Genomic DNA, 27418 nt, shown 5'->3' on the forward strand with positions numbered 1-27418 from the left:
CGAAGGGCCGAACTCCTTGTTCCTAGTTTTTATGTTCTAGGTGTCAAAGCACAGGACAAGATCACCAATGCATTGACCGTGCCAAAGCGGGGACAGACAATCACACATTAGTCTGAATCTGTCGATAAGAAGGCTGCTTTAAGAGCCAAGGACCGTATATAAGGCTTTAGATAGAGTGGATACTATTACAAACATAAGATGGGTCCACTTCCTTGAAGAAAGTGCCAAGTTGAGGTGAGTTCTTATGAAAAAATCCTGATTAGAAGTACGTATTAGTAAGCAAGATGTAATTAAAAAGTAAGAGATTTACCAGGATTTTGCCAAGAATGGAGGGTATGAGGCATAGAGTCAAATAGCATGGAAACAGACCCGTCAGTCCAATCAGTCCATGTCGAACATAATCCCAAACTAATCTTGTGCCACCTGCCTGCTTCTGGCCCATATCCTTCCAAACCTTTCCTATTCATGCGTCTACCCAAATGTCTTTTAAATGTTGTACCCACATCCACCACATTGTCCACCACTTTGTCAGAAAGTTCTGTGTAAGGTTGGATAGGCTGGGACTTTTTTTCCCTGGACCATAGGAGGTTGGGAGATGACCTTATTAGAGAGGTTCATAAAATTATGAGGGGTATACGGTGAATGGCAGGTGTCTTTTCCTTAGGGTGGGAGATTTCAAGACTATGGGGGATTTTTTTTAAGTTGAGAGGAGAAAGATTTTAAAAAGACGTGAGGGGCAATTTTTATTTTACGTACAGAGTGCTTTGTGTGTGGAATGAACTTCTAGAGAAAGTGGTGGATACAGATGCAGTTACAACATTTAAAAGACATTTGAATAGATAGGTGAATAAGCGATGTTTGGAGAGATATGGACCAAGCATGGGCAGGTAGGACTAGTTCAGTTTGGGATTCATTTCCATGCTTTATGTCTCTATGAATGATTTCAGGTGACCATATGGCGTCAGAGTAGCTAACAAGTGCACAGCCTAGAAATGGCAAGGCAGGTACCATTGTAACTAAAACTAGCCTGCTTGCATTGATGGACATTTCCAATCCATTCACAGACCGTAAGGGGCAAAATCAAGAGACAGAAAATTATTAGCCTTGTTAGCAGCACAGGCTGTCTGTAAATTTCATTTGAGGGGTTAGTCTCCAGGATACCAGCACAAGGGTAAAAGTGAAATGTGTCCAGGATTCTCCTTCACTGACTCTAACCATGAAGCTAGCCCAGCAGTGAATGTAACAGACCGTTCAATTCACAGTGCACCTCTTTCATGCTTCCACCCAAGACCCTGCTCATCCTTCTGTTCTGAGTTAAACCTAGAAAAGTACTGGGTAGTAGATGTAGGTTTGCTCGCTGAGCTGCAAGGTTCAGTTTCAGATGTTTCGTCACCATACTAGATAACATCTTCAGTGAGCCTCCAGATGAAGTAGCCCGCTTTCTGTTTATATATTTGGGTTTCCTTGGGTTTGTGATGACATTTCCCTGTGGTGGTGTTATTTTCTATGTTGATGTCATTTCCGGTTCTTTTTCTCGGGGGGTGGTAAATGGGATCCAAGTCAATGTGTTTGTTGATAGAGCTCCGGTTGGAATGCCATGCTTCTAGGAATTCTCGTGTGTGTCTCTGTTTGGCTTGTCCTAGGATGGATGTGTTTCCCAGTCGAAGTAGTGTCCTTCCTCAACCACTTATATGTCCTTCCTCAGCCACTCTCCCCTACATCAAAGACATCTCGGAAATGACTGCCAGACTGCTCAGACCCCTTGACATCATGGTAGCCCACCAACCCACCAACACACTAAAACAGCAGCTAATGAACTTTAAAGACCCTACACAGACAACAAGCAAAATTAATGTCATTTACAAAATATCTTGCAAGAACTGTAACAAACACTACATTGGACAAACAGGCAGATAACTAGCCACCAGGATACACGAACATCAACTAGACCCAAAAAGACATGACCCACTCTCACCATTATCCTTACATATGGGTGAGGAAGAACACCAATTCGACTGGGACAACACATCCATCCTAGGACAAGCCAAACAGAGAGACTCATGAGAATTCCAAGAAGCATAGTATTCCAACTGGAACTCTATCAACAGAAACATTCACTTGGATCCCATTTTCCACCCCCTGAGACAAAGAACAGGAAATGACATCATCATAGGAAATGATGTCACCACAGGAAATGACATCGCTAACCCAAGGAAACCCAAACATTTAAATAGAAAGTGGGCTGCACCACCAGTGTTCATCTGGAGGCTCACTGAAGATGTTACCTAGTATGGTGACAAAGCAATCTAAAAATGAACCTTGCAGCTCAGCAAGCAAACCTACACCCAAATCTTCTCAAAACTTACTAGTACTGGGTAGTTTGCTCAATCTTTTCCAAGACTTGAGAGAGGAACAAAATGACATAATTCAAACATAGCCATTGCTGGGTGATTGGGATTGTGAAATCAACACTGACATCTCATTTTAAAAAAAATTATTGGTTGTTTAAGCTGAAGCTGCTTCAGCAGTATTTAATAATCTGCATTGCTTCAGAAGTATTTAATTAAGGTGTATTGTTCTGGTTAGCACTGCTGCCTCATAGCACCAGGGACCAAGGTTTGACTCTCCCCTTGGGCGACTGTCTGTGCGGCGTTTGCACACTCTCCCCAGGTCTGCGTGGATTTCTTCTGGGTTCCCTGGTTTTCTCCCACGATTCAAAGCTGTGCAGGCCAGGTGAATTGGCCAGGCTAAATTGCCCGTAGTGTTAGGTGCATTACTCCTACCCATGACAAATATAGGGTAGGAGAATGGTTCTGGGTGGGTTACTCTTTGGAGGGTCGGTGTGGACTTGTTGGGCCAAAGGGCCTGTTTCCACACTGTAGGGAATCTAATCTAATAAACTGCAGTAATTTAGGAGTATTTAATGATCTGTATTACAGCAGTAGCTATAATATAATAAGCATATTATTCCAGGAATATTCAATAAGCAGTATTGTTCCAGAAATACTTAAAAGGCTGTATTACTTCAGGAGTATTTAGTTAGCTATATTGTCCAAGGAGTATTAGATAAGTTAGGAGAAAGCGAGGACTGCAGATGCTGGAGGTCAGAGTTGAAAGTGGAGTGCTGGAAAAGCACAGCTGATCAGGCAGCATCCGAGGAGCAGGAGACTCCTGACTCGTTTAGAGCTAAAACATTGTTTCTCGTGCTTGTCAGATGCTGCCTGACCGGCTGTGCTTTTCCAGCACCACAGTTTTCGACCCCATAGTAGATAAGCTGCTTTATTTCAGGAGTATTTAATAAGCTGTATTTCTCCAGGATTATTTAATAAGCTGTACTGTTGCACGAGTCTCCAACTATTCTTATTGTTGGAGAAGAGATCTGGGGTAAAATCAGTGAACTAATGTCTTTGTTCACTGCATTGGCCTTATTAGTAAAAGCTGACCAAGATGTGAGTGATAGGGAAGAGGTCCCAGGGCCAACTGGGACTAATCGAAGATATGAAAACCAAAGGGAAAGTTTAACTGAGCATTTGCTGGGATGTGAAACACAGAATCCAAAAACAACTGGGAGATCACTTAGGTTAGAATGGGGGCAAAAATGGAAATAGATTAGCAACTGACATTAAAACAAAACTATTGTCTATAAACAAATTTTAAAACTATAAATAATAGTTAGGAGTTGTATAGTTAGAAAGGATACTAATTAGAATTCAGGAAGAAAATATTCTTGTGAAGGCAGAGAGCATGAATTAGGGACTAAATGAGTAGTTTGTAACCACTTTCACTAAAGAAGAGGGAGCTGTCAATGAAACACAAACCGAGGAGGCAGTACTGGTTGTCCATTGTGGCAAGAAAAGAGAGTAGTGAGGGATGTGGCTCAGTCGCTGGGTCACACTCCAGTGTAGCATGGAGGCAGTACTGTACCTTCAGAGGTCCTATCATCTCAGATGAGATGTTAAACCAAGGCTCCATCTGCCTGTTCAGATGGATGAACACCATGCAATGTATTCTGGATTAGTGGTACTGGAAGAGCACAGCAGTTCAGGCAGCATCCAAGGAGCAGTGAAACCGATGTTTCAGGCAAAAGCACTTCATCAGGAATAAAGACAGTGAGCCTGAAGTGTGGAGAGATAAGCTAGAGGAGGGTGGGGGTGGGGAGAAAGTAGCATAGAGTACAATGGGTGAGTGGGGGAGGGGATGAAGGTCAGGGAGGAGAGGGTGGAGTGGATAGGTGGAAAAGGAGATAGGCAGGTAGGACAAGTCCGGATAAGTCATGGGGACAGTGCTGAGCTGGAAGTTTGGAACTAGGGTGAGGTGGGGGAAGGCGAAATGAGGAAACTGTTGAAGTCCACATTGATGCCCTGGGGTTGAAGTGTTCCGAGGCGGAAGATGAGGCGTTCTTCCTCCAGGCGTCTGGTGGTGAGGGAGCGGCGGTGAAGGAGGCCCAGGACCTCCATGTCCTCGGCAGAGTGGGAGGGGGAGTTGAAATGTTGGGCCATAGGGCGGTGTGGTTGATTGGTGTGGGTGTCCCGGAGATGTTCCCTAAAGCGCTCTGCTAGGAGGCGCCCAGTCTCCCCAATGTAGAGGAGACCACATCGGGAGCAACGGATACAATAAATGATATTAGTGGATGTGCAGGTAAAACTTTGATGGATGTGGAAGGCTCCTTTAGGGCCTTGGATAGAGGTGAGGGAGGAGGTGTGGGTGCAGGTTTTACAGTTCCTGCGGTGGCAGGGGAAAGTGCCAGGATGGGAAGGGTGGGTTATAGGGGGGTGTGGACCTGACCAGGTAGTCATGGAGGGAATGGTCTTTGCGGAAGGCAGAAAGGGGTGGGGAGGGAAATATATCCCTGGTGGTGGGGTCTTTTTGGAGGTGGCGGAAATGTCGCAGATAATTTGGTTTATGCGAAGGTTGGTAGGGTGGAAGGTGAGCACCAGGGGCGTTCTGTCCTTGTTACGGTTGGAGGAATGGGGTCTGAGCGTGGACATGTAGGATGTGGACGAGATGCGTTGGAGGGCAATTTTAACCATGTGAGAAGGGAAATTGCGGTCTCTAGAGAAGGAGGCCATCTGGTGTGTTCTGTGGTGGAACTGGTCCTCCTGGGAGCAGATACGGTGGAAGCGGAGGAATTGGGAATATGGGATGGCATTTTTGCAGGAGGTAGGGTGGGAAGAGGTGTAATCCAGGTAGCTGTGGGAGTCGGTGGGTTTGTAAAAAATGTCAGTGTCAAGTCGGTCGTCATTAATGGAGATGGAGATGTCCAGGAAGGGGAGGGAGGTGTCAGAGATGGTCCAGGTCAATTTAAGGTCAGGGTAGAATGTGTTGGTGAAGTTGATGAATTGCTCAACCTCCTCGCGGGAGCACGAGGTGGCACCAATGCAGTCATCAATGTAGCAGAGGACGAGGTGGGGAGTGGTGTTGGTGTACTTACGGAAGATCAACTGCTCGACGTAGCCAACAAAGAGATAGGCATAGCTGGGGCCCATACATCCCCAACAGTACCCTTCCACAGACATTCTCATTCGTTTGGTCAAGCTGGTCCTCACCCTTAACAGTTTCTCCTTCGAATCCTCCCACTTCCTCCAGACCAAAGGGGTAGCCATGGGCACATGCATGGGCCCCAGCTATGCCTGTCTCTTTGTTGGCTACGTAGAGCAGTTGATCTTCCATAATTACACCAGCACCACTCCCCACCTCTTCCTCCCCTACATTGATGACTGCATTGGCGCCACCTCGTGCTCCCGCGAGGAGGTTGAGCAATTCATCAACTTCACCAACACATTCCACCCTGACCTTAAATTGACCCGGACCATCTCTGACACCTCCCTCCCCTTCCTGGACCTCTCCAAATCCATTAATGACGACCGACTTGACACTGACATTTTTTACAAACCCACCGACTCCCACAGCTCCTGGATTACAACTCTTCCCACCCTACCTCTCGCAAAAATGCCATCCCATATTCCCAATTCCTCCTCCTCCGCCCGTATCTGCTCCCAGGAGGATCAGTTCCACCATAGAACACACCAGATGGCCTCCTCCTTTAGAGACCACAATTTCCCTTCCCACGTGGTTAAAGATGCCCTCCAACGCATCTCGTCGACATCCTACATGTCCACCCTCAGACCCCATCCCTCCAACCGTAACAAGGACAGAACGCCCCTGGTGCTCACTTTCCACCCTACCAACTTCACATAAACCAAATCATTCGCCGACATTTCCGCCACCTCCTAAAAGACCCCACCACCATATATTTCCCTCCCCACCCCTTTCTTCCGCAAAGACCGTTCCCTCCGTGACTACCTGGTCAGGTCCACGCCCCCCTACAATCCACCCTTCCCATCCTGGCACCTTCCCCTGCCAGCGCAGGAACTGTAAAACCTGCGCCCACACCTCCTCCCTCACCTCTATCCAAGACCCTAAAGGAGCCTTCCACATCCACAAATATCATTTATTGTATCTGTTGCTCCCGATGCGGTCTCCTCTACATTGGGGAGACTGGGCGCTTCCTAGCAGAGCACTTTAGGGAACATCTCCGGGACACCCGCACCAATCAACCACACCACCCCATGGCCCAACATTTCAACTCCCCCTTCCACTTTGCCGAGGACATGGAGGTCCTGGGCCTCCTTCACCGCCACTCCCTCACCATCAGACGCTTGGAGGAAGAATGCCTCACCTTCCACCTTGGAACACTTCAACCCCAGGGCATCAATGTGGACTTCAACAGTTTCCTCATTTCGCCTTCCCCCACCTCACCCTAGTTCCAAACTTCCAGCTCAGCACTGTCCCCTTGACTTGCCCGGACTTGTCCTACCTGCCTATCTCCTTTTCCACCTATCCACTCCACCCTCTCCTCCCTGACCTATCACCTTCATCCCCTCCCCCACTCACCCATTGTACTCTATGCTACTCTCTCCCCACCCCCACCCTCCTCTAGCTTATCTCTCCATGCTTCAGGCTCACTGCCTTTATTCCTGATGAAGGGCTTTTGCCCGAAACGTCGATTTCGCTGCTCCTTGGATGCTGCCTGAACTGCTGTGTTCTTCCAGCACCATTAATCCAGAATCTGGTTTCCAGCATCTGCAGTCATTGTTTTTACCATGCAATGTATAGCAATCATCCATCAGCACAGCACTGAGACATGCTTTGGGTTTGGTCTCTGTCTAGTCCTGACACTCTGCAATCAATTTACATTACCAATAATCTTGAACTTCAGCAGCATAGATCTCTGCTTGAGAATGCACCTATTGCAGACCTGGACATCAGCAAGCCAGTTACTAAGAGGCCAGTACGTACGTGTTAGTGTAGTTGCTATTTTTGGAGAGTCTGGAGGCTTTGTCCTGCAGCCCCCGAATTCTCTGGTCTGTTAGCTTCAGCACATTCTCAAAGTCTTCGTGCCTCTTCAGCAGGCTGCTGACAGAATCCACATTGTCCTTTTAAAAGTAATACATACTGTCAGAGATCTCAGAGCTCACATTTACAGCCCGTTCTCATTTCAACCGCAGTGTGGCTGCAGTGGGAGCACCTTCACCTCAGGGTCTGAAGCCTTTTGGGACTCAAATCCAAATCTAGAGCATTGAAGGCATCGCCCAGGCTGGCACTCCATTGAAGAAGTGCTGCACAATCTCAAATGGGAGGACACCAAGCTTCCAAATGCCTTTTTAAATGGATGTACAAGATGCTAGGTCACTACTTTAAAGAAAAGCAGGGAGGTTCAAATGATATCCTGGTCAGCTATCTCATAGTCAACTTTACACAAACTGTCTATTTCATCATTATCACGTTGCAAGATCTGACAGCCTTGTGTTCCTACATCACAAATGTGATGATACTGTGTCTTTAAGAGATGTGTTCTGTGCTGTTTCTCTTGCAGAGGGGTGTTGTCTCCTTCAGACAGGCTGTTCGTAAACAGCTTTGAGTTCTCTCTGGGTGTCTGTTTTTGTGGGACAAAAGAATCATCAGTGGGCAGGGTAAAGATTCAAAAGGATTTTAGCTTTACTCTCAGTAACTGGTGGTTGTTGTTGGGCTGTTGGAGCTGAAAAGGTCGAGTTCTCTGCTGCTGGAGTGAAGTCTTAGACAGAGAGGCTTCCTCTTAAAAATCAATGGTTTATCTCAGCGTTTCTCAGTTATCGGACTAGAAAAAGACAGCACATGAGAATAAATACTGTGTTGTTAAACTGCCTTTGCCAAGGGTGTGTTTAGAAGATGCTGCCTATACTAGAACAGTTGATGATTAATGGTCAAATAATACATAATCTTCTTAAGTATTTCCGTAAAGTTATGTCATTTTTTTTGTTGTACAGTAAGTGTGTTGTAAGAATAAAGTGTATCTCGATTAAAGCTTCGTGGTGAATCAATTGAAGCATATTCAGAACACAGCACCTTACACCTGCCTTTTAAAAAACATGAAAGGTAGAGTCTAGGCTATCTCCTTTTTGGGAGGGGGGTGGTGAGGGGAAGGGTCTGGTCCATAACGCAAATCACAGGTATCTCATTGGGTGTGAAGCAATTCTGGTCCTCCTGAGATTTTGAAAGACACTGTGGAAGTTACTGTTCAAAGTCTATCTTTTGTTTGTGATGTATTGAGGCCTGTGAGTACTCGGGGGGTGCTGTCCTAGACTGTTGCTTAACCAGCTGCATGCTTCTGGGTAACGCCACCGTTTTGAGATTCTCATCTCAACATCAGCTCAAGGTCTCACTCTCACCACCATTTGGTGAGAACTTGCCCTCAGCACCTCGATGTCACATGACCCCCCCCCCCCCGACTGGAAACAAACTTTCAGAGCGGGTCGGGTTGTTGAGGTGGCGAAGGGAAGAGGCACAAGGCCCATTCGGGAGGGCGAAACGGTCAGGGGAGGTCATCAGTCCAGAACCACATTCTCTGGAGGGGGAAGATGGGGTGAGGGGAGGTGGGGCAAGGGGAGGGAGTAAAGAGAAGAAGGGAAGACGTGAGGGAAAATGAGGGAAGAGGGGGGCGAAGGGAGGAGCAAGGTGAAGTTAGAGGAGGAGGCGAAGGGATGGGGCAAAGGGAAAGAAGGGAAAGGGGTGAGGGAAGGGGATGTGACCGTACTGGCAGAACTATGTTTCCTTACCCTACTGTATCATTCCTCTGCATTACTACAAATAGGAGTTATCAGTCTGCTTTAGGCACCGCGTTCAGTTTATTTATAATTGGGCTAAGAGATTTCAACCTTGTTGGAGTCCAGCTCGATTCCTTTTGCAGATGTTAACCTACTATCCATCCCTTGCTGCCTGAACCCATTGAAAATCAAATCAAGTCACATGGCACCTCAGATCAGGTAGGATAGTATTCCTCCTTCGTCTGGAGGACATCCATTTGCTGTTTGGGTTTTTACAAAGCAGCAACTTTTAATTCATTTCACCAATCCACAAACATTCACATTTATCAGCAATGTGGGATTAAGTTCTCAGATCTCCATGTTTACGAGTGGATATCGTATGCTAACCCAGGAAGTCTACTATGAACAGAGAAGTAGAGAGAAATGAAGCCCTTTGACTTTTCTCCACCAGTCAATAAGATCATGGTTGATGTCTTCCACTTGGCTGACTTCTCCCTGCCCACCCCCAGGACAGTGCACATTACCCCGAGATCGTTGATCTTCAGGAAGGCTTCGTGACCAGCCAGAGTCGCTTCGATGCGATCCGCCTCCCGGTTGAACTGCTGCAGCTCCAGCCCTTCCTGCAGCCTTACGTTCCGCTCCTTCCATGCAGCCTCCAGCTCTGACTGCACCTCCATCACTTTCTGCATCGTGCGAGGGACCTCACCCACACAGTTCCCCTTCATCACCCGATCTCCCAGCTCGTGCAACTTCTCAAACCTTTCATAAAACAGAGAGATGCGTTTGAACTCTAAGTTGGCACTCTCTACGATCAGTTTAGCCACCAGCTTCACTTCCCTGTCCCCAGTATCACACCTCAATGCCAACACCTTCCTACCAACCAGGTAAACCGCCTGATCCTCTGATCTCCTGAGCTTTACTTAAAACCAGACATTGACACTGAAGGATCTACCAGAACATTCCCTTTTCCCAAACTTTGGCTCAATAAATAGAAGATATTAATTAAGATTGAGATGTGTTGAAGTCCAAAGGGATTTCATAATTCACTGGAGGTTAATGTGAAGTTGCAATCAGCAATTCGGAAGGCAAATGGTATGTCAGTCCTTTTCTCTTGCAAGGAGATTTATGTACAGGAGCAAAGTGCCTTTCTTCAATTGAATAGAAGCTTGGTTAGGCTGTACCTGGAGTTACCGTGTGTAATTCCAGTCTCCTTGCCTGGATACATTACTCATAAAGGGAATACAATGGAGACTGATTCATAACTTCCTAAGATATAGGAGCAGAATTAGGCCACTCAGCCCTTCGAGTCAGCTCTGCCATTCAATCATGGCTGAGATTTTCCTCACCCCCATTGTCCTGCCTCCTTTCCATATCCCTTCACACGTTACCAATTAAAAATTTGTCTAACTCCTCCTTAAATTTACTCACTGTCCCAGCGTCCACTATACTTGGGGTAGCGGATTCGACAGATTCACAACCCTTTCGGAGAAGTGGTTTCTCCTCAACTCTGTTTTAAATTTGCTCCCCCTTATCCTAAGACTATGACCTCTCGTCCTAGAATGCCCCACATCTGCTCTACATCTACTTTATCCATACCTTTTATCATCCCAAATACCTCAATCTGACCTCCCCTCATTTTTCTAAATAGCAGAGAGTATAGGCCAAAACTATTCAATCTCCCTTTATACAACAAAGCCCTCATCTCTGGGATCAATCGAGTCAACCTCCTCTGAACTGCCTCCATCTTTCCTCAAATAAGGGGTCCAAAACTGTGCACAATACTCTCACCAATGCCTTGTATAGTTATAATACTTCCTTACCTTTATATTCTATTCCTTTAGCTCTAAGAGCCAATATTCCATTCCCTTTCTTTATTATCTGCTCTAACTGCAGGCTAGTTTTCTGTAACTCAGGAACAAGTACACCTAGATCCCTCAGCACCGGAGCATCCCAAAGTCTTTCCCCAGTAAGATAATAAGTTGCCTTCCCATTTTTTTCGATCCAAATGAACGACCTCCCAGGGATGGTAGGACTGTGTTATACCAAGCGAGATTGAACAGACTGAGCCCGTATTCTCTGCAGTTGAGAATACTGTGAAGTGATCCCACTGAAACTTACAACAGTCTCCACAGAGATCGGTGGATGGATGTTGAAAATCTGTTTCTCCAGGTTGGGGCTGGAGGTGGGGCATCCTAGTACCAAGGGACACAACGCAAGAACAAAAGGCAATGAAATAGACATGGAGTGGATGCTTCCTCTTGTGGGGCATTCTAGGATGAGAGGTCATGGTTTTAGAATAAGGGGGAGCAAATTTAAAACAGAGTTGAGGAGAAACCATTTCTCCCAAAGGGTTGTGAATCTGTGGAAGGTGCGGTGGATGCTGGGACAGTGAGTAAATTTAAGGAGGAGTTAGACAAATTTTTAATTGGTACTTTCTTCACTCAGGGCTTGGTAAATCCTTGGAATTCTCTACCTGTGCCTGTGAAAGCTTGTTGTTTTAGTGAGCTCAAGGCAGATGTATTTCAGGGTGGGGTAGAGGCAAATGGAGCACCCATAGCAATTCCTTGAAGCTGAAGAATTCGGCTCGCTTTTCTCTAGGAAGAATGTTGTTAAACGTGAGAGGGTGCAGAAAAGATTTACTAAAATGATACCGAGACTGGAGGGTTTAAGCTAAAGAGAGAGGCTGAATAGACTGGGCCCCCAGCCTCTAGTGGATTAGAGGCTGAGGGCTAACCTTGTAGAGCTTTATAAAATCATGAGGGGCATGGATAGGGTCTTTTTTGCAGGGTAGAGGAGTCCAAACCTCAAGGGCATAAGGACTTAAGGTGAGAGGAGAAAGACTTAAAAAGGACGTGAGGGGTAACATTTTCAAGCAAAGGGTGGTGTGTGCATGGAATGAGCTGCCAGAGGCTGGTACAATTATAACATTTAAAAGGCATCTGGATGGGTATATGAATAGGAAGGGTTTAGAGGGACATGGGCCAAATGCTGGCAAATGGGACTAGGTCAGATTGGGATATTTAGTCGGCGTGGACGATTCAGACTGACGGGTCTGTTTCCATGCGGGTATGACTCTATGACAACGAATTAAGTTGTTTATAATAAACACAGCCACATGGACGAGGGTACTGGGGAGTTGGAGATCTAGCAGGCTGTCTTGCTGAGGGATGGAGCTGGAGAGGAAGTGGACATTCAACAACAACCTCTATTTATATAACCGTGTATGAACCTTTCTTTGCCCCTTGGTGGTACCAGGTGCTAACAGTAAGAGGAATGACTCTTCTCTGGGTCTTGTCTTACCTGATTTTATGTGCGTTGATCTCCAGCAGCAGATCATTGTGTTCCTTCAGAAGGTTTTCAGCAGAGCCCACATCGAATCCCATCTCCTTGCTGTTCAGCTTGTCCTTCATGTTCCCAGCCCACAGGAGAAGCTCCTTGCTCTCCTGGCTGTACAGCTGCTGGTTGTAAGCGTCCGACAAGAGCTGCCTTCTCCGCGAGGCCTGACCCTTCACCCTGTGCAGCAGGACCTCCATCTCATGAACCTGCTCCATGATCGCTGCACTCTCTGCAGGATTTGTGTCCTTAATCCTGTAACATCATCAGACACAGGAGAGCACAACACTGTCAGCCCACAGATATCTTCACAGAGCGTGTGGCAGTGATACACAGCAAACATTCTATTAGTGTGCCAGCTACTCGAATATTCTGGATAATCAAGAGGAACGCATAACCACTGTAAACCCTGACCAAATCTTCACGACATCGAAATCCCTTGAAAAATCTACCTAAAAACAGCAATGCACTTGTTAAAGCCATTAATTATCTGACTGTGCCTGTCTCCATTCTCACATCATTGATATACTTCAACTTTCTGCTTGAGTCTCAATACCACTCGCTTACGTTTGCTGCTCATGGTAGTTTTTGGAGTTTGTATGATGGCAGACGGGCAAATATCCTTTGCAGCAAACTGCGATCATTACAGACAATACGGTGGAACAGGAGGTAGGAAGGTGCCAAGTGCGCTCAGTTTGAGACCGCAGGTTGGACCCTGCAGAAACCACCATAATGAGGAAAACTGAGATCAGATTTCACTGCGAGAGGATTCAAACCCCAGCAGACATAAACGCAAGTCAGAAGGGAGGTCACACGCAGAGCTTTCTCAGCCAGACAATAGTCAAGAAGGTGAACAGCGAGAGCACTGACGCACACTCTAAATGGTTAAGGTGGTAAACAGATGAGAGAGAGGACGAGAGCGATATAGTCAGACATGGGGAGGTGAGATTAAAATAGCAAAACACACAGAGATTGATTCTGCTTCTGGTATTTAACACTGAATGATATCTGTCTAATGCTGCATTCTACTCAACCTGGGAGTGTTTGATGTCAAAATGGAAAGTCAGTAAGCTTCACTCTGCATTGAAATGATGCTAATCTTGCCCTAGGAGAGTTTGATTGGGACAGTGTGGAGAGAGCTTTGCTCTGTATCTTAACCTCATGCTGTCCCTGTCCTGGGAGTGTTTCATGGGGACAGAAAAGAGAGGGGTTGAGAGTGAATCTAACCCTGACCTGGGAGAGTTTGATGAGGACGTGGTAGAGGCGGCTTTACTCTGTATCTAACCCCATGCTGTCCCTATCCTGGGAGCACTTGTTTGGGAACAGTGTAAAATGGGGCTTTAGTCTGTATCTAATCCTGTACAGTACCCCTCCTGGTAGAGTTTGATTGGGGCAGTGCAGAAGGAGCTTAATGTATATGCATCATTTGATGTTGATTGCTTGTAATTCTAAGTGGTGGATTCTGCAAAGGAAGCTCCCTCTCTTTGATGAATGCAAATAGAAGCTGCAGAGACAGAAAACAATGCACAATATCAATAAGGGCCTAATAATCCTCATGAAGATGTACATACGAGCGAGCCATTTTGGTCAGGTATTCGATTCGAGTTTCCAGTGCTTGGATCTCCCGCTCTGATACAACGTGCTTACGCCTCTCTTCATCCACAGTCTTTTTGCTGTTGCTGATCTCAGTGTCGGGGAGCAGGGTCAGCTTCTCCTGGAGCAGGGCTGTCGTGTCTTGGCATTTCTGGAGAAACGACTTGACGTCCGCTGTGCCGATCAGCTCCCTCCCCTTCTCCTCTTTCAGCACCAACATATGTGCCCACCTACAAAATAAAGCATGCAAACTTTGAAACCAAGTTCCAGCCTTGAACATTCGACCTCAAAGAACAAAGAACATTGAAGCACATGAAAGGCCCTTTGGCTCTCCAAGCCTGAGCTGCTACATCTTCCCCTTCTACATCAAAATTGTCTTCACTGACAGGATACGTATCCATATATTCCCTTCCTATTCCTGTATTTGTCCAGAAGCTCCTTAATGCTGCTATTGTGTCTGCTTTCACCCCCTCCACCGGCAACACGCTCCAAGTACTCATTACCCTTTGTGTGAAACACTTGCCTCACACATCTCTTTTAAACATTGCCCCCTCGCACCTTGAACCTGTAGCCCCCAGTACTTGACATCTCCACCCTGGGAAAAAGCCTCATACTTCCCGCTCATTCCAAGCCGTTCACCATGTTATAAACTTCGATCAGGTCACCCCTCAGCCTCCTGCATTCCAGTGAAGACAAACCAGTCTATCCTATCTTTCTTCATAGTTACCTACTTTACTACCATCTTTTCCTGGTTTAGCCTACAGGTTACTCTAGACTCACAGCAATGTGGTTGACTCTTATCTGCCCTCTGGGCAAACTACTCAGTTTGAGGGCAATTAGGGGCATGCACTAATTGCCAGTGACACTCACATCCCATGAAGGAATAAAGAGGTAGACGTTGAGAGGATATCTGTTCTGATCGGAGATTCTAGAACTAGTTTATAATTAAGGTTTAAGGTGGAGATGAGAAACTCCTGCCCTCAGAGGGTCACCAATCCTTCTCACAGTGATCTGGTTGGTTTATCAAACAAAGCTGAGGCTGAAACAAAAACAGAAATTGCTGGGAAGACTCAGCTGGTTTGGCAGCATCTGTGGAGTGAGAGAGAGAGAGAGAGAGAGACAGAGTTAATGTTTTGAGTCCGGTGACTCTTCACCAGAATGATCAAAGCTGAAGTGATAGTGTTCTGGTCTGCACACAAGGGTTATGAGGGTCAGGCAGACACATTTAAGTTAATTTAATCAAATTGCAGGGGTGGGGCAGGAATCTTTCCCTTGTGAATTGACTTCAAAGTCTGGAAGTCTGATATGATGCAGCACTGAGCCACGGTCAAAGAGGAGATGCTTTGTGGATAGTTACCTGAAAAGAGGAACAGAAAGACAAGCAGACCCACAGCTCTCCATGGACAATGAAGGAGAAGAGAGCAGGATGAAGCAGTAAAAGGAGGTGGGGAAGCTTTTAGAAAGATTTATTTGGCAGAAAATTGAGAGTTGGTGGGACAAGCAGGAGTTAATAGAGGAGAGGCAGCTTGGATTTCTTGAGCGCAACTCGTGCCAGACTAATACAAAATCTGAATGCTGTGGATGTCAAGAATCCAAAACAAAGGCAGAGGGGTTGTGGAGATACTCAGAAAGACTGGCAGCTCCTGTGAAGAGGATAACAGAGTTAAGTTTGTTCCAGTGCAAAAGGAGGCAATTCAGCCCATTACTACTTCAGGTCAGTGACCTCTCAATGAAAGATGGGAAGTGTTATAAATGTAGTGGGTTTTGATCGAAGGACATCAGGCAAAAAAGGGAAAGGAAAAATCAGTGACAGGGTGAGAGTAAAGAAGAGATTAAATTACTGAAGAGATTGCCATGTGGGACCAAATGAAAATTCTTAACTTGCCCCATTACTGTATCCTTTGGCTTCATGTGACTAACTTTTCTGTCAGTATATTTCTCTTGACAAGCATATAGTATTCTAGACTTCGTTAATAGGGACATAGCATACAATGGCAGAAGAATTTACATAATGTACTGGTTTGAACTTAACTGGAGAATTGTGCATAGTTCTGGACACAAAACTATAGAAAGGATGTTAATGCATTGGAGACAGTGCAGAAGAGATCTTCAAGAATGGTCGCAGGGGTGAAACACTATAGCTCTGAGGATTGATTGCAGAAGTTGGGACTGTTTTCAGTGAAGAGCAGGAAATTAAGAGGAGATTTGATAGAATTTCTCAAAATCAGGTGAATTCATAATGGACAACAAAGAGATGGCAGACCAGTTAAACAAATACTTTGGATATGTTTTCACTAAGGAGGGTATAAATAATCTTCAGGAAATGCTGGGGGATAGAGGTCAAACATGAAGAAGGAACTGAACAAAATCCTTATTAGTCAGGAAATGCTTTTAGGAAAACTGATGGGATTAAAACCTGGTAGATCCTCATGGCTTGACGCTCTGCATCCCAAGTACTTAAGGAAGTGGCCCTAGAAATAACGGATGCTTTATTGATCATTTTCCATCATTTTGTAGACTCTGGAAGAGTTTCAATGGACTGGAGGGTAGCTAACGTAACTCCACTCTATAAAAAAGGAGGGAGAGAGGAAATGGGGAATTAGCCTGACATTGGTGGTGGGGAAAATGCTGGAGTCAATTATTAAGAATGCAATAACTGAGCATTTGGAAAGCTGTGACAGAATCAGTAAAGGGAAATCATGCTTGACAAATCTGGAATCTTTGAGGATGTGACCAGTAAAGTGGACAAGGGTGAATCAGGAGATGTTGTGTACCTGGACTTCCAAAAGGCTTTTGACAAGGTTTCACATAAGGGATTAGTAAGGAAAGTTTAAAGCTCATGTTATATGAGGTAATGCATTCACATGGATAGGGAACCGATTGGCAGACAGGAAGCAGAGAGTTGGAATAAATGGCAGGCAGTGATGAGTGGGTGCCACAGGGCTCAGTGCTGGGACCCTAGATGTTCACAATATACATTAACGATTTGGACGAAGGAATTGAATGCAATATCTCCAAATTTGCAGATGACACTAAGCTGGGTGGCAGTGTGTGCTGTGAGGAGGATGTTAAGAGGCTGCAGGGTGACTTGGACAGGCTGGCTGAGTGGGCAAATACTTGGCAAATGCAATATAACGTGGATAAATGTGAAGTTATCTATTTTGGCTGCAAAAAACAGGAAGACAGATTATTTAGGAATTTAGGAAAAGGTGAGATGCAATGAGACCTGGGTATCGTGGTGGAACAGTCTCTGAAGGTTGGATGCAGGTGCAGCAGGCAGTGAGGAAAGCTAATAGCGTGCTGTCCTTCATAGCGAAAGGATTTAAGTATCGCAGTAAGGATGTCTTGCTGCAGTTATACAGGGCCTCGGTAAGGCCACACTTGAGTATTGTGTGCAGTTTTGGTTTCCTGGTCTGAGGAAGGGAGTCCAGCAAAGGTTCACCACACTGATTCCCAGGATGGAAAGGCTGATATATAAGGAAAAACCAGATCAACTGGGCTTGTATTTACTAGAATTTAGAAGAATGAGGGAGGGGGGAAATCTCATAGAAACATGTAGAATTCTGATGCAACTGGACAGGCTAGATGCAGGAAGAATGTTCCCGATGTTGAGGAAGTCCAGAACTAGGGGTCGCAATCTAAGAATAAGGGGTAAACCGTTCAGGATTGAGATGAGGAAGAATTTCTCCACTCAAGAGAGTTGTGAACCTGTGGAATTCTCTGTCACAGGAAACTGTTGGAGCCAGTTCATTAGAAATATTCAAGAGGGAGCTGGCCGTAAGGCTAAAGGGATCAAGAAGTATGGAAAGAAAGTGGGAATAGGACACTGAGAGTGCAATGGTCAGCCATGATTATATTGAAGGTGCAGGCTCAAAGGGCCCAAAAGGCCAAATGACCTACTCCTGCACCTATTTTCTATGTTTCTATGAGGGGCCTGGACGGAGTATATGGCAACACTGCTTCCATTCATAAATGGATCGAGAATGAAAGGGCACAGTGTTTTGCAAAAGAAGCAAATACAAGGAAAGAAAATACTTTATCATACAAGGAGTTGATAGGATTTGCCTGGAAGCAGGTTCAACTGAGGCATTCAAGAGAGAATTGGATGATTATTTAAACTGAAACAATGCACGGGGTAATTGGGAATAGGTAGGGTATTGGTACTAAGTTAAAATGCTCAGAAAGCCAGTGCAGACACAATGGGATGTAACAAGTCTGTGACAAAACACAACTTTGTCTCCAATTGGTGTACTGCATTTCCAGCATCACCATTTAAAAAGGGCATAAACTTGAATGGCCCCCTTCTGTGCTGTATCATTTCTATGGTACCCTCTGAATCTCACTAGGTGCCGATCACCCTTTGTAAGCTCAGGACTTGATGCTAATCTTATTTGCCTCTTGTGCTGAACGCAGATGTACCAGTCCTCCTGCCTTCTTGCAGTTTGTGGAAATCTGTTGTACCTTCTGGATCAAAAACCTCAGCCATTGCAATAATGTGAGCCCTTCAACATTGCAACCAGTGAAGCCCGCATCCAATGCTAAACCATACAGACTTGATTACTGCTGTCCGTCCTACAGAGTAAGAGCACCACCTGGTGGAGAAGTGAGGTACCCACTGAACGAGATTTTACCTAGTATGCATCTCACGCTGCTTTGCTCTGATTTCTTGTTCCTTGCTATGTCGGTTTTTAATAAACTCATCCACCAGTTGGTTAATCTCATCCAGCCGGCCTTTCCCAGCAGCCAACTCTGTCAAGAAGTTCTGAAATACGAAAGCATCCCAGTCAGTGGTATTAGCTTGACAGCAACCATTCAGTCCAGCAGAAGAATAATATATGGAGACAAAGACTGAAATCTGGAGAAATTTGGGAGTGTTATTAAGGAGAGAGAGAGAGACGACACAGATTAGGTAAGGAGGTGCTGGGTGAGATATACAGGGGGTTACAGATAGAGAGAGAGAGAGAGAGAGAGAGACATGCACAAAAGAGATTACATTTGGAGATGCTGGGTGATACGTATGGGGCTTCAAGAGACAGCCAGAGACACACAGGTATGGAGACACAGTGTAAGATGTACAAGGGTTCATCGGGAGGCAGGCAACAGAGATTCAGCACTCAGTACAGGATTAACAAACCTCGTATTTCCTTTGCATGACTTCAACATTATCCGACTTGGGTTCAAATGTTTTGAAACCATTCTCCTTGTCCTTCATCCAGGAGTCAAAGTCATTGCAGGTGTTATAGAACTGATAGAGCTGGATCATTTCCTGCAGAGCTTTCCGTCTATCCTACAGTGGGGTAGGACAACAGGGAGAGGGATGTGACTCAGAGAAAACACCGTCCTGGGATGCACAAAGAAGTAACTTTTTAATTAGGGGCTTGCAATACTTGGAGAGCATCATATAGTGACAACAGAATGAATTGTCAAGCCAAACAAGTACTGACTGTAGAGGGGTTTTCAGGCAGTGTGCAATGTGGAAACGTGAACTGAAAGGACCAACTTCTCCAGAGAAAGGTCAAGCTACTCTTTAGTGTTGGTATTAGTTCTTTCTGAAGCAGGCCTGTTTGATATAGGGCAGTCCCTTTTATTGGAAAAATTATTCAAACTGATTCTGTTCCCGCAGCACTGTCAGTTTCTATAAGCTTATTGACAGGTCATTGGCTTTGCATTGTCCACATCTAAGGTGGTAGTTCAGATTAAACCAAGAATGGTGACAGACCTGGAATCAAAAGTAGTTCAGGTTGTTGTGGAAGAATCACTTAATGTTCTATAAAAAAAAATTACCAGGCGACGCAGAAAATCCTTCACGAAATTAAACTTTAATCTTGCAAAATCAAAGCTGTGAGAGCCAGCAAAATGTCTTTACTGGTTCCCCACAATTTCTTTGTTCACCTCCAATTTATATAATTCATTGGTCCCACACTTATCGGATAACATTAGCATAGCCAATCATGCCGGCCTACTTTATCTTTCTAAACTAATCATCTGCCACATTGATTCTCTCCATCGCATTACAGCACCATCATCTTCAGCATTAGCTCATCTCCCAGTGAATTAACTAACCTATCACAATGCACTATCATTATCTGTTACTGGAGCCCTGTATATGATCCTGGGCATACACTGCAACGCTCAGGTGCTATAATAACTTCCATAAGGTGAGGACGGCATGGTCTTCTCTATAGACCATGAGTGAACCAATGTCATAGTCATACAGCATGGAGACAGGCCCTTTGGCCCAACTTGTCCATGCCAACCAAGTTTCCTAAACTGAACTAATCCCATTTGCCCACACGTCTCCCATATCTCTCTAAAGGTTTCCTATCCATTTACCTGTTTGAATGTTGTAATTGTCTCTACCACTTCCTCTGCAGCTCATTCTATACACACACCACACTCTGTGTGAAAATGTTGCTCCTCAGATCTCTTTTAAATCTTTCCCCTTTCACCTTAAATCTCTGCTCTCTGGTTGTGGACTCCCCTACCCTGGGGAAAAAGTCCTTGGCTATTTATTATCCATGCCCCTCATGATTTTATAAACCTTCAGAAGGTCACCCCTCAACGTCCTACATTCCAGGGAAAATAGTCCCAACCTATCCAGCCTCTCCTTGTAACTCAAACTCTCCAAGCTCGGTAACATCCTTGCAAAGCTCTTTTGCAGTTTAATAATATTTTTCCTAAAGCTGGCAGACCAGAATTGCATGCAGTTTTCCAAATGTGGCTTCACCAGTGTCTTGTACAGCTGTAACATGACATCCCAACTCCTGCACTCAGTGCTCTTACCGACGAAGGCACACGTACCAAACACCTTCTTCACCACCTGTCTAACTGTGATGCCAGTTTCAAGGAACTACAGCGGAACCTCCTAGGTCTCCTGGGTGACAACACTCCCCAGGGCCCTACCATGAACTGTGGGAGCTTTATGACAATCTGACAACCTGGTTAACTTTGCTGATTTACATTTCTCCAATTTATTTTCTGAACTGATATCGTCAAACCCCCTTGGTGGGATTCTAGGTCTTGAGATAGTTACACAGTTAAGGTAGTAATGACACCAGACGAATAACAGGCCACAGTGCAGGCACAAAGACTCTAGCTGCAGTTTCTAGGTTTCTGGTTTCTCCCTCACATCCTCCTCCCTGTGTAGGTCCATGCAGTTTAACAGATGCAGCAAACCTTTTTACCTTGGTTAATAGCTCCCCCAGTTGGTGTAGTAGGGTCCAGCTGTCTCTGGCATAGGGCAAGAATGTAAGAATACAGGAATTGCCCAATGAGGAAATAGTGTGGAGGAGCCAGTGTTGGACTGAGGTGGACAAATTAAAAATCACACAACACCAGTTTATAGTTCAACAGGTTTATTTGGAAGCACTAGCTTTCGAAGCGCTGCTTCTCATTCACCTGATGAAGGAGCAGCGCTCTGACAGCTAGTGCTTTCAAATAAACCTGTTGGACTATAACCTGGTATTGTATGATTTTTAATTTTGTTCACTGCAGTCCAACACCGGCTGTCCAAATCATGACTTTCATCAGGTGGTTGTCAAGGAGCAGTGTTTCCGAAAGCTACTGCTTCCGAATAAACCTGTTGAACTACAACCTGGTGTTGTATGATTTTTATCAAAGAAGAAAGAACAAGGTCTTGGAGCTAGAGTCTAAGTACTTGTAACAATTAATCATTTTTGTTAAGCACCAGAAACCTGGTCCATCGTTTCTATCAGGTAAAACCAAGGACTGCAGATGCTGGAAACCAGAGCCTAGATTAGAGTGATGCTGGAAAAGCACAGCAGGTCAGGCAGCATCCGGGGAGCAGGAAAATCAACGTTTTGGGCAAAGTCCCTTCGTCAGGAATAGAGGCTATCAGTCTGGATCTAAAAGACACGGGGAATTTACAGGTGGTATTGGGGAATCCTTGTACACCTTTTAAAATCTTTAGCTTTTCGGAGAATAATGGGGCTTGATTTCCAGTGAGGTGTAATACATTATACAATAATAATGTAGTCACTCACTAATCAGACTAATTAATCTTTACTAATGTGTGTACAACAGACCCAGACATGAAAGGAGGGAAACTCCAGCACTGGGGAGTTTTGGTCATTATTGATTAAAACTTGCCTGTTCCTACCTGCACCCTATGTTTGCCCAATCAGGTACTCACACACAGCTCTCTGACACCACTAGCAGAATTGGCTGGGAGGGGGGTGGAGGGAATGGTAGTAGTTTTATGCGAATAGTTAATTGCTTGGGTTCCACTCGTGAAAGTCAGAGCTGTCCTCACAGACCCCTCTGACGTCCAACTAACATCTAGGAATAATTCATGGGGCAAAAGGAAGACTCGACAGGCTGTGGGAATTCTGTTGGAGTGGGAAGCAAGGAAAACGGGGCAAACATAGCCCTGATACAGAACTCAGCACCAGCGACAGGGGTATGGGGAGCGAGCATGACATTGCAAGAGGAATGGAGAATCAAAGATTAAATTATCACTCGGCTCTGACAGCCAGGTCCAGAGCAGATGGATAGAACACCGCTTTCCAGGTGAGTGACAGACAAATACTGAGCAGAACTGGGGACCACAGGAATATTTCTTCAGTGTTACTAACTGACTGGGATCATCCCAGTCTTCTAGGAGAGAGTCTTTGACCCACTTACATTTGAACTGGGGAACTGACCTGGTAGAATGGCACGGTGGCTCAGTGGTTAGCACTGCTGCCTCACAGCACCACAAACCCGGGTTTGAATCCAGCCTCGGGCGACTGTCTGTGTGGAGTTTGCACATTCTCCCCATATCCGCGTGGGTTTCCTCCCTCAATCTAAAGATGTGCAGGTTAGGGTGGATTGGCCATGCTAAGTTGCCCTAAAATGTTCAGGGATGTGTAGGTTAGGTGCATTAGTCAGGGGAAATGCAGAGTCATAAGGTATGGGAATGGGTCTGGGTGGGATACTGTTTGGAGATTTGGTGTGGACTTGTTGGGCCAAATGGCCTGTTTCCACACTGTAGGAATTCTATTCTATTCTATGATTGTACTTCATTCAGCTGTTCTGGGATAACCAGCGCAAAACATGCATCATAAAGTACAATACTGCTGACGCTGGGATTGTGAAACAAACACAGAGAATACTGGAGAAATCAGTTCTCATTTCAGCCCAGTATGACTTCTTCAGAACTGAAAGGGGGCTACAAATAAATGTGTTTGCTTTAATGTGTTCATGAGAAAAAGAGGGAATGGATCCTTCATTGAGTTCTAAGGAAGAGTCATACTGGACTTGAAACGTTGACCCTGTTTCTCTCTTCACAGATGCTGCCAGAACTGCTGAATTTCTCCAGCCTATTCTGTGTTTCCTTGGTCTGGGACCTGCTGGCTGTACAGAGGATCTGCATATCATACGAAACAGAAAGCGATGTAACCAAGTACATGAGGAAGGGTTACTACCGATGTGCAGGTTAGCTGGATTGGCCGTGGGAAATTGTCCCGTAGTGTCCAGGGATCTGCAAGTTTAGGTGGATTGGCATTGTAAATGTGGGGTTACGGGGATAGAGTCGAGATGGGGGTGGGGAAGCTGGGTTTGGGTTGGAAGCTGTTCGGAGAGTCGTTGTAGACTCGATGGGGCCGGATCGCCTCTTACAGCACTGCAGGGATTCTATGATTCCAGGGGTTAATGTACCTTGGCCTGCTGGCAGAGGTCAGAGTACGAGGAGTTGATGTCTCTCTGGCTGTCCTCGATTGTTGCTCTGTTGAAGTCCTCGTCAGGACGGCTGGGTGAGGAGTACTGGATCTCAGTTGTCCCATGGCGCATGGACCGGCTTCTCCGTGGTTTATTGACCCTCCGGCTTGGACTGTCTGCCTGGGGATGGTCAACGGTGGTCTCACTCTCCACCTGACGGCCAACAAAAACAAAATACACCCATCAGTATAAATTCTGGAACTTGGCAGCTTCCCTTTTCCCCGCGATGTAAACTTTTACATTGACACTGCCTGGATTCCAATAATCCCCTCATTCTCATCCACATGAACAAGCTACTGTCTCCCTCTGAGAACCTCTGCCCATCTACCCCACAATGAACTAAAGACACTCTCTCTGAAGCGTGGAAGGAAGTGAGGAAGAGGGAAGCAAGAGAAGAACGAGCAGAGCAGGGAGAGAAAGCATGGAGGAAGAAGGGAGTGAGGGAGAGAGGGAGAGCTGGACAGTATTGTGTGTGCTGTGAAGAGTGTGCAATGATTTCCTCACCGATGGCTCACTGACTGGGAGGGATATCTTGCCCCGTTTGCCCACTGGCTGCCTGTGCTCTTGGGCTGTCCGACTTTCCAGGAGATTAACCTTCGGGCTGTTCTTCTCAGTCCTGGCTGTGAGCACAAATCACACTGTGTTACTGCACAGGAATACACACCGCATCGCACTGAGACACTATTACACACCGCAGCGCACTGAGACACTATTACACACCATATCGCACTGGGACACTATTATACACTGTGTTGCACTGGGACACTATTACACAACGCGTCGCACATAGAGACTATTACACAACGTGTCGCACTGGGACAAAATTACACAATGCGTCATACTGGGACACTATTACATACTGCGTTGCACATAGAGACTATTACACAACGTGTCGCACTGGGACAAAATTACACACCGCGTCACAATGGGGCACTATTACACACCACGTCGCACTGGGCCACCATTATACAACACGTCGCACTGGGGCACTATTACACACCGTGTCGCACTGGGACACTATTACACACCACGTCGCACTGGGCCACCATTATACAACACGTCGCACTGGGGCACTATTACACACCGCGTCACAATGGGGCACTATTACACACCACGTCGCACTGGGCCACCATTATACAACACGTCGCACTGGGGCACTATTACACACCGTGTCGCACTGGGACACTATTACACACCGTGTCACACTGGGGCACTATTACACACTGCATCGCACATACAGACTATTACACAACACAGCGCACTGGGACAAAATTACACGCCATTTCACACTGGGACACTATTACACGCTATGTCACAATGGGACAAAATTACACACTGCATTGCACTGGGACACTATTACACACCACATCGCAATGGGACACTATTACAGACCGCGCCACACTAGGACACTATTACACACCATGTTGCACTGGGACACTATCACACACCGCGTCGCACTGGGACAAAATTACACACCGTGTCGCACTGGGACACTATTACACACCATGTCGCACTGGGGTACTAGTACACATTGCATCACACTCGGACACTATCACATACCGCGTCGCACTGCGATACTAGTACACATCACATTGCACTGTGACACTAGTACACACCACGTCGCACTGGGACAAAACTACACACCATGTCACACTGGGACACTATTACACACACGTCACACTGGGACATTAGTACACACCGTGTCACACAGGGACAATAGTACACACTGCGTCGCATTGGGACACTATTACACACTGCATCACACTGGGACAAAAGTACATACCGCGTCGTACTGGGTCACTATTACACACCGTGTCTCACTGGGACACTAGTACACACCGTGTCTCACTGGGACACTAGTACACACCGTGTCTCACTGGATCACTATTACACACCGCGTCACACTAGGACACCATTACACACTGCATCGCACTGGGACACTAGTACACACCGCATCGCACTGGGCCACTATTACACACCATGTTGCACTGGGACACTAGTACACACTGCGTTGCACTGGGACACTAGTACACACCATGTTGCACTGGGTCACAATTACACACCATGTCGCACTGGGACACTATACACACCACATCGCAATGGGACACTAGTACACACCATGTCATACTGGGACACTAGTACACACCGTGTCTCACTGGGTCACTATTACACACCATTTTACACTGGGTCACTATTACACACGCGTCAGACTAGGACACTATTACACACTGCATCGCACTGGGACACTATTACACACCACGACGCAATGGGACACTAGTACACACAGCATCGCACTGGGACATTATTACACACCACGCCGCATTGGGACATTATTACACACCACGTCGCACTGGGACACTATTACACATTGCTTCGTACTGGGACACTATTACATATCGCGTCGCAATGGGACACTATTACACATCACGTCACAAAGGGACACTATTGCACACCACATTGCAATGGGATAAAATTACACACCGCGTCACACTGGGACACTGTTACAGACCACATTGCACTGGGACACTATTACAGACCGCGTCGCACTGCAACACTATTACACACCGTGTCACACTGGGACACTAGAATATACGACGTCGCAATGGGACACTATTACACACTGCATCGCCCTGGGACACTATTACACAACATGTCGCACTGGGACACTAGTACACACCATGTCTCACTGGGTCACTATTACACACCGTGCCACACTAGGACACTATTACACACTGCATGGCACTGGGACACAAGTACACACTGCGTTGCACTGGGACACAAGTACACATCGCATCACACTAGATCACTATTACACACCGCGTTGCACTGGAACACTATCACACACCACATCGCAATGGGACACTAGTACACACTGCATCGCACAGGGACACTATTACACACCACGTTGCACTTGGACACTACTACACACCATGTCACAAAGGGATACTATTACACACCAAGTCGCAATGGGAAAAAATTACACACCGCATCGCACTGGGACACTATTACAGACCACATCACGCTAGAGCACTATTACACACCACGTTGCACTGGGACACTATTACACACCACGTCGCACTGGGACACTATTATGCATCACTTCGTACTGGGACACTATTAAGCATCGCTTCGTACTGGGACAATATTACACACTGCGTCGCAATGGGACAGTATTACACACTATGTCACAAAGGGACACTATTACACACCATGTCACACTGGGACACTACTACACACCGTGTCTCACTGGGATTCTAGTACACATTGCATCGTACTGGGACACTGTTACACACCGCATCACACAGCGACACTAGTACACACCACATTGCACTGGGACAAAACTACACACTGTGTTGCATTGCGACACTAGTACATATTACGTTGCACTGTAACACTAGTGCACACCACGTCGCACTGGGACAAAACTACACATCGTGTCACACTGGGACACTATTACACACCGCATCACAGTGGGACACTATTACAGAGCGTGTCACACAGGGACACTAGTACATACTGCATCGTATTGGGACACTATTACTCACTGTATCACACTGGGACAAAACTACACACTGTGTCACACTGGGGCACGATAACACACCGCGTTGCATTGGGACACTATTACATACCATGTCGCACTGGGACACTATGACATACTGCATCGAACCAGGACATTATTACACATCAGTCGC

The 27418-nt window shown here is 46.0% G+C and overlaps 1 protein-coding gene across 2 annotated transcripts in view; it reads right to left on the reverse strand.

Annotated features, from left to right (window-relative positions):
* The window catches only part of sptbn5 (spectrin, beta, non-erythrocytic 5), a 275567-nt gene that overhangs the window by 195908 nt on the left and 52241 nt on the right, over positions 1-27418 (reverse strand). For both annotated transcript variants that reach the window (XM_072569378.1, XM_072569377.1), the window contains 8 exons: positions 24231-24346; positions 23667-23879; positions 19144-19296; positions 18641-18771; positions 13988-14239; positions 12384-12671; positions 9608-9842; positions 7300-7436 (listed from right to left, as the gene is read on the reverse strand). In XM_072569378.1, coding sequence (XP_072425479.1) covers positions 7300-7436; positions 9608-9842; positions 12384-12671; positions 13988-14239; positions 18641-18771; positions 19144-19296; positions 23667-23879; positions 24231-24346 — 1525 coding nt within the window. The remainder of the gene's footprint in view (positions 1-7299; positions 7437-9607; positions 9843-12383; positions 12672-13987; positions 14240-18640; positions 18772-19143; positions 19297-23666; positions 23880-24230; positions 24347-27418) is intronic.

This window comes from Chiloscyllium punctatum, chromosome 4, assembly GCF_047496795.1.
Source record: "Chiloscyllium punctatum isolate Juve2018m chromosome 4, sChiPun1.3, whole genome shotgun sequence".
Lineage (NCBI taxonomy): Eukaryota > Metazoa > Chordata > Chondrichthyes > Orectolobiformes > Hemiscylliidae > Chiloscyllium > Chiloscyllium punctatum.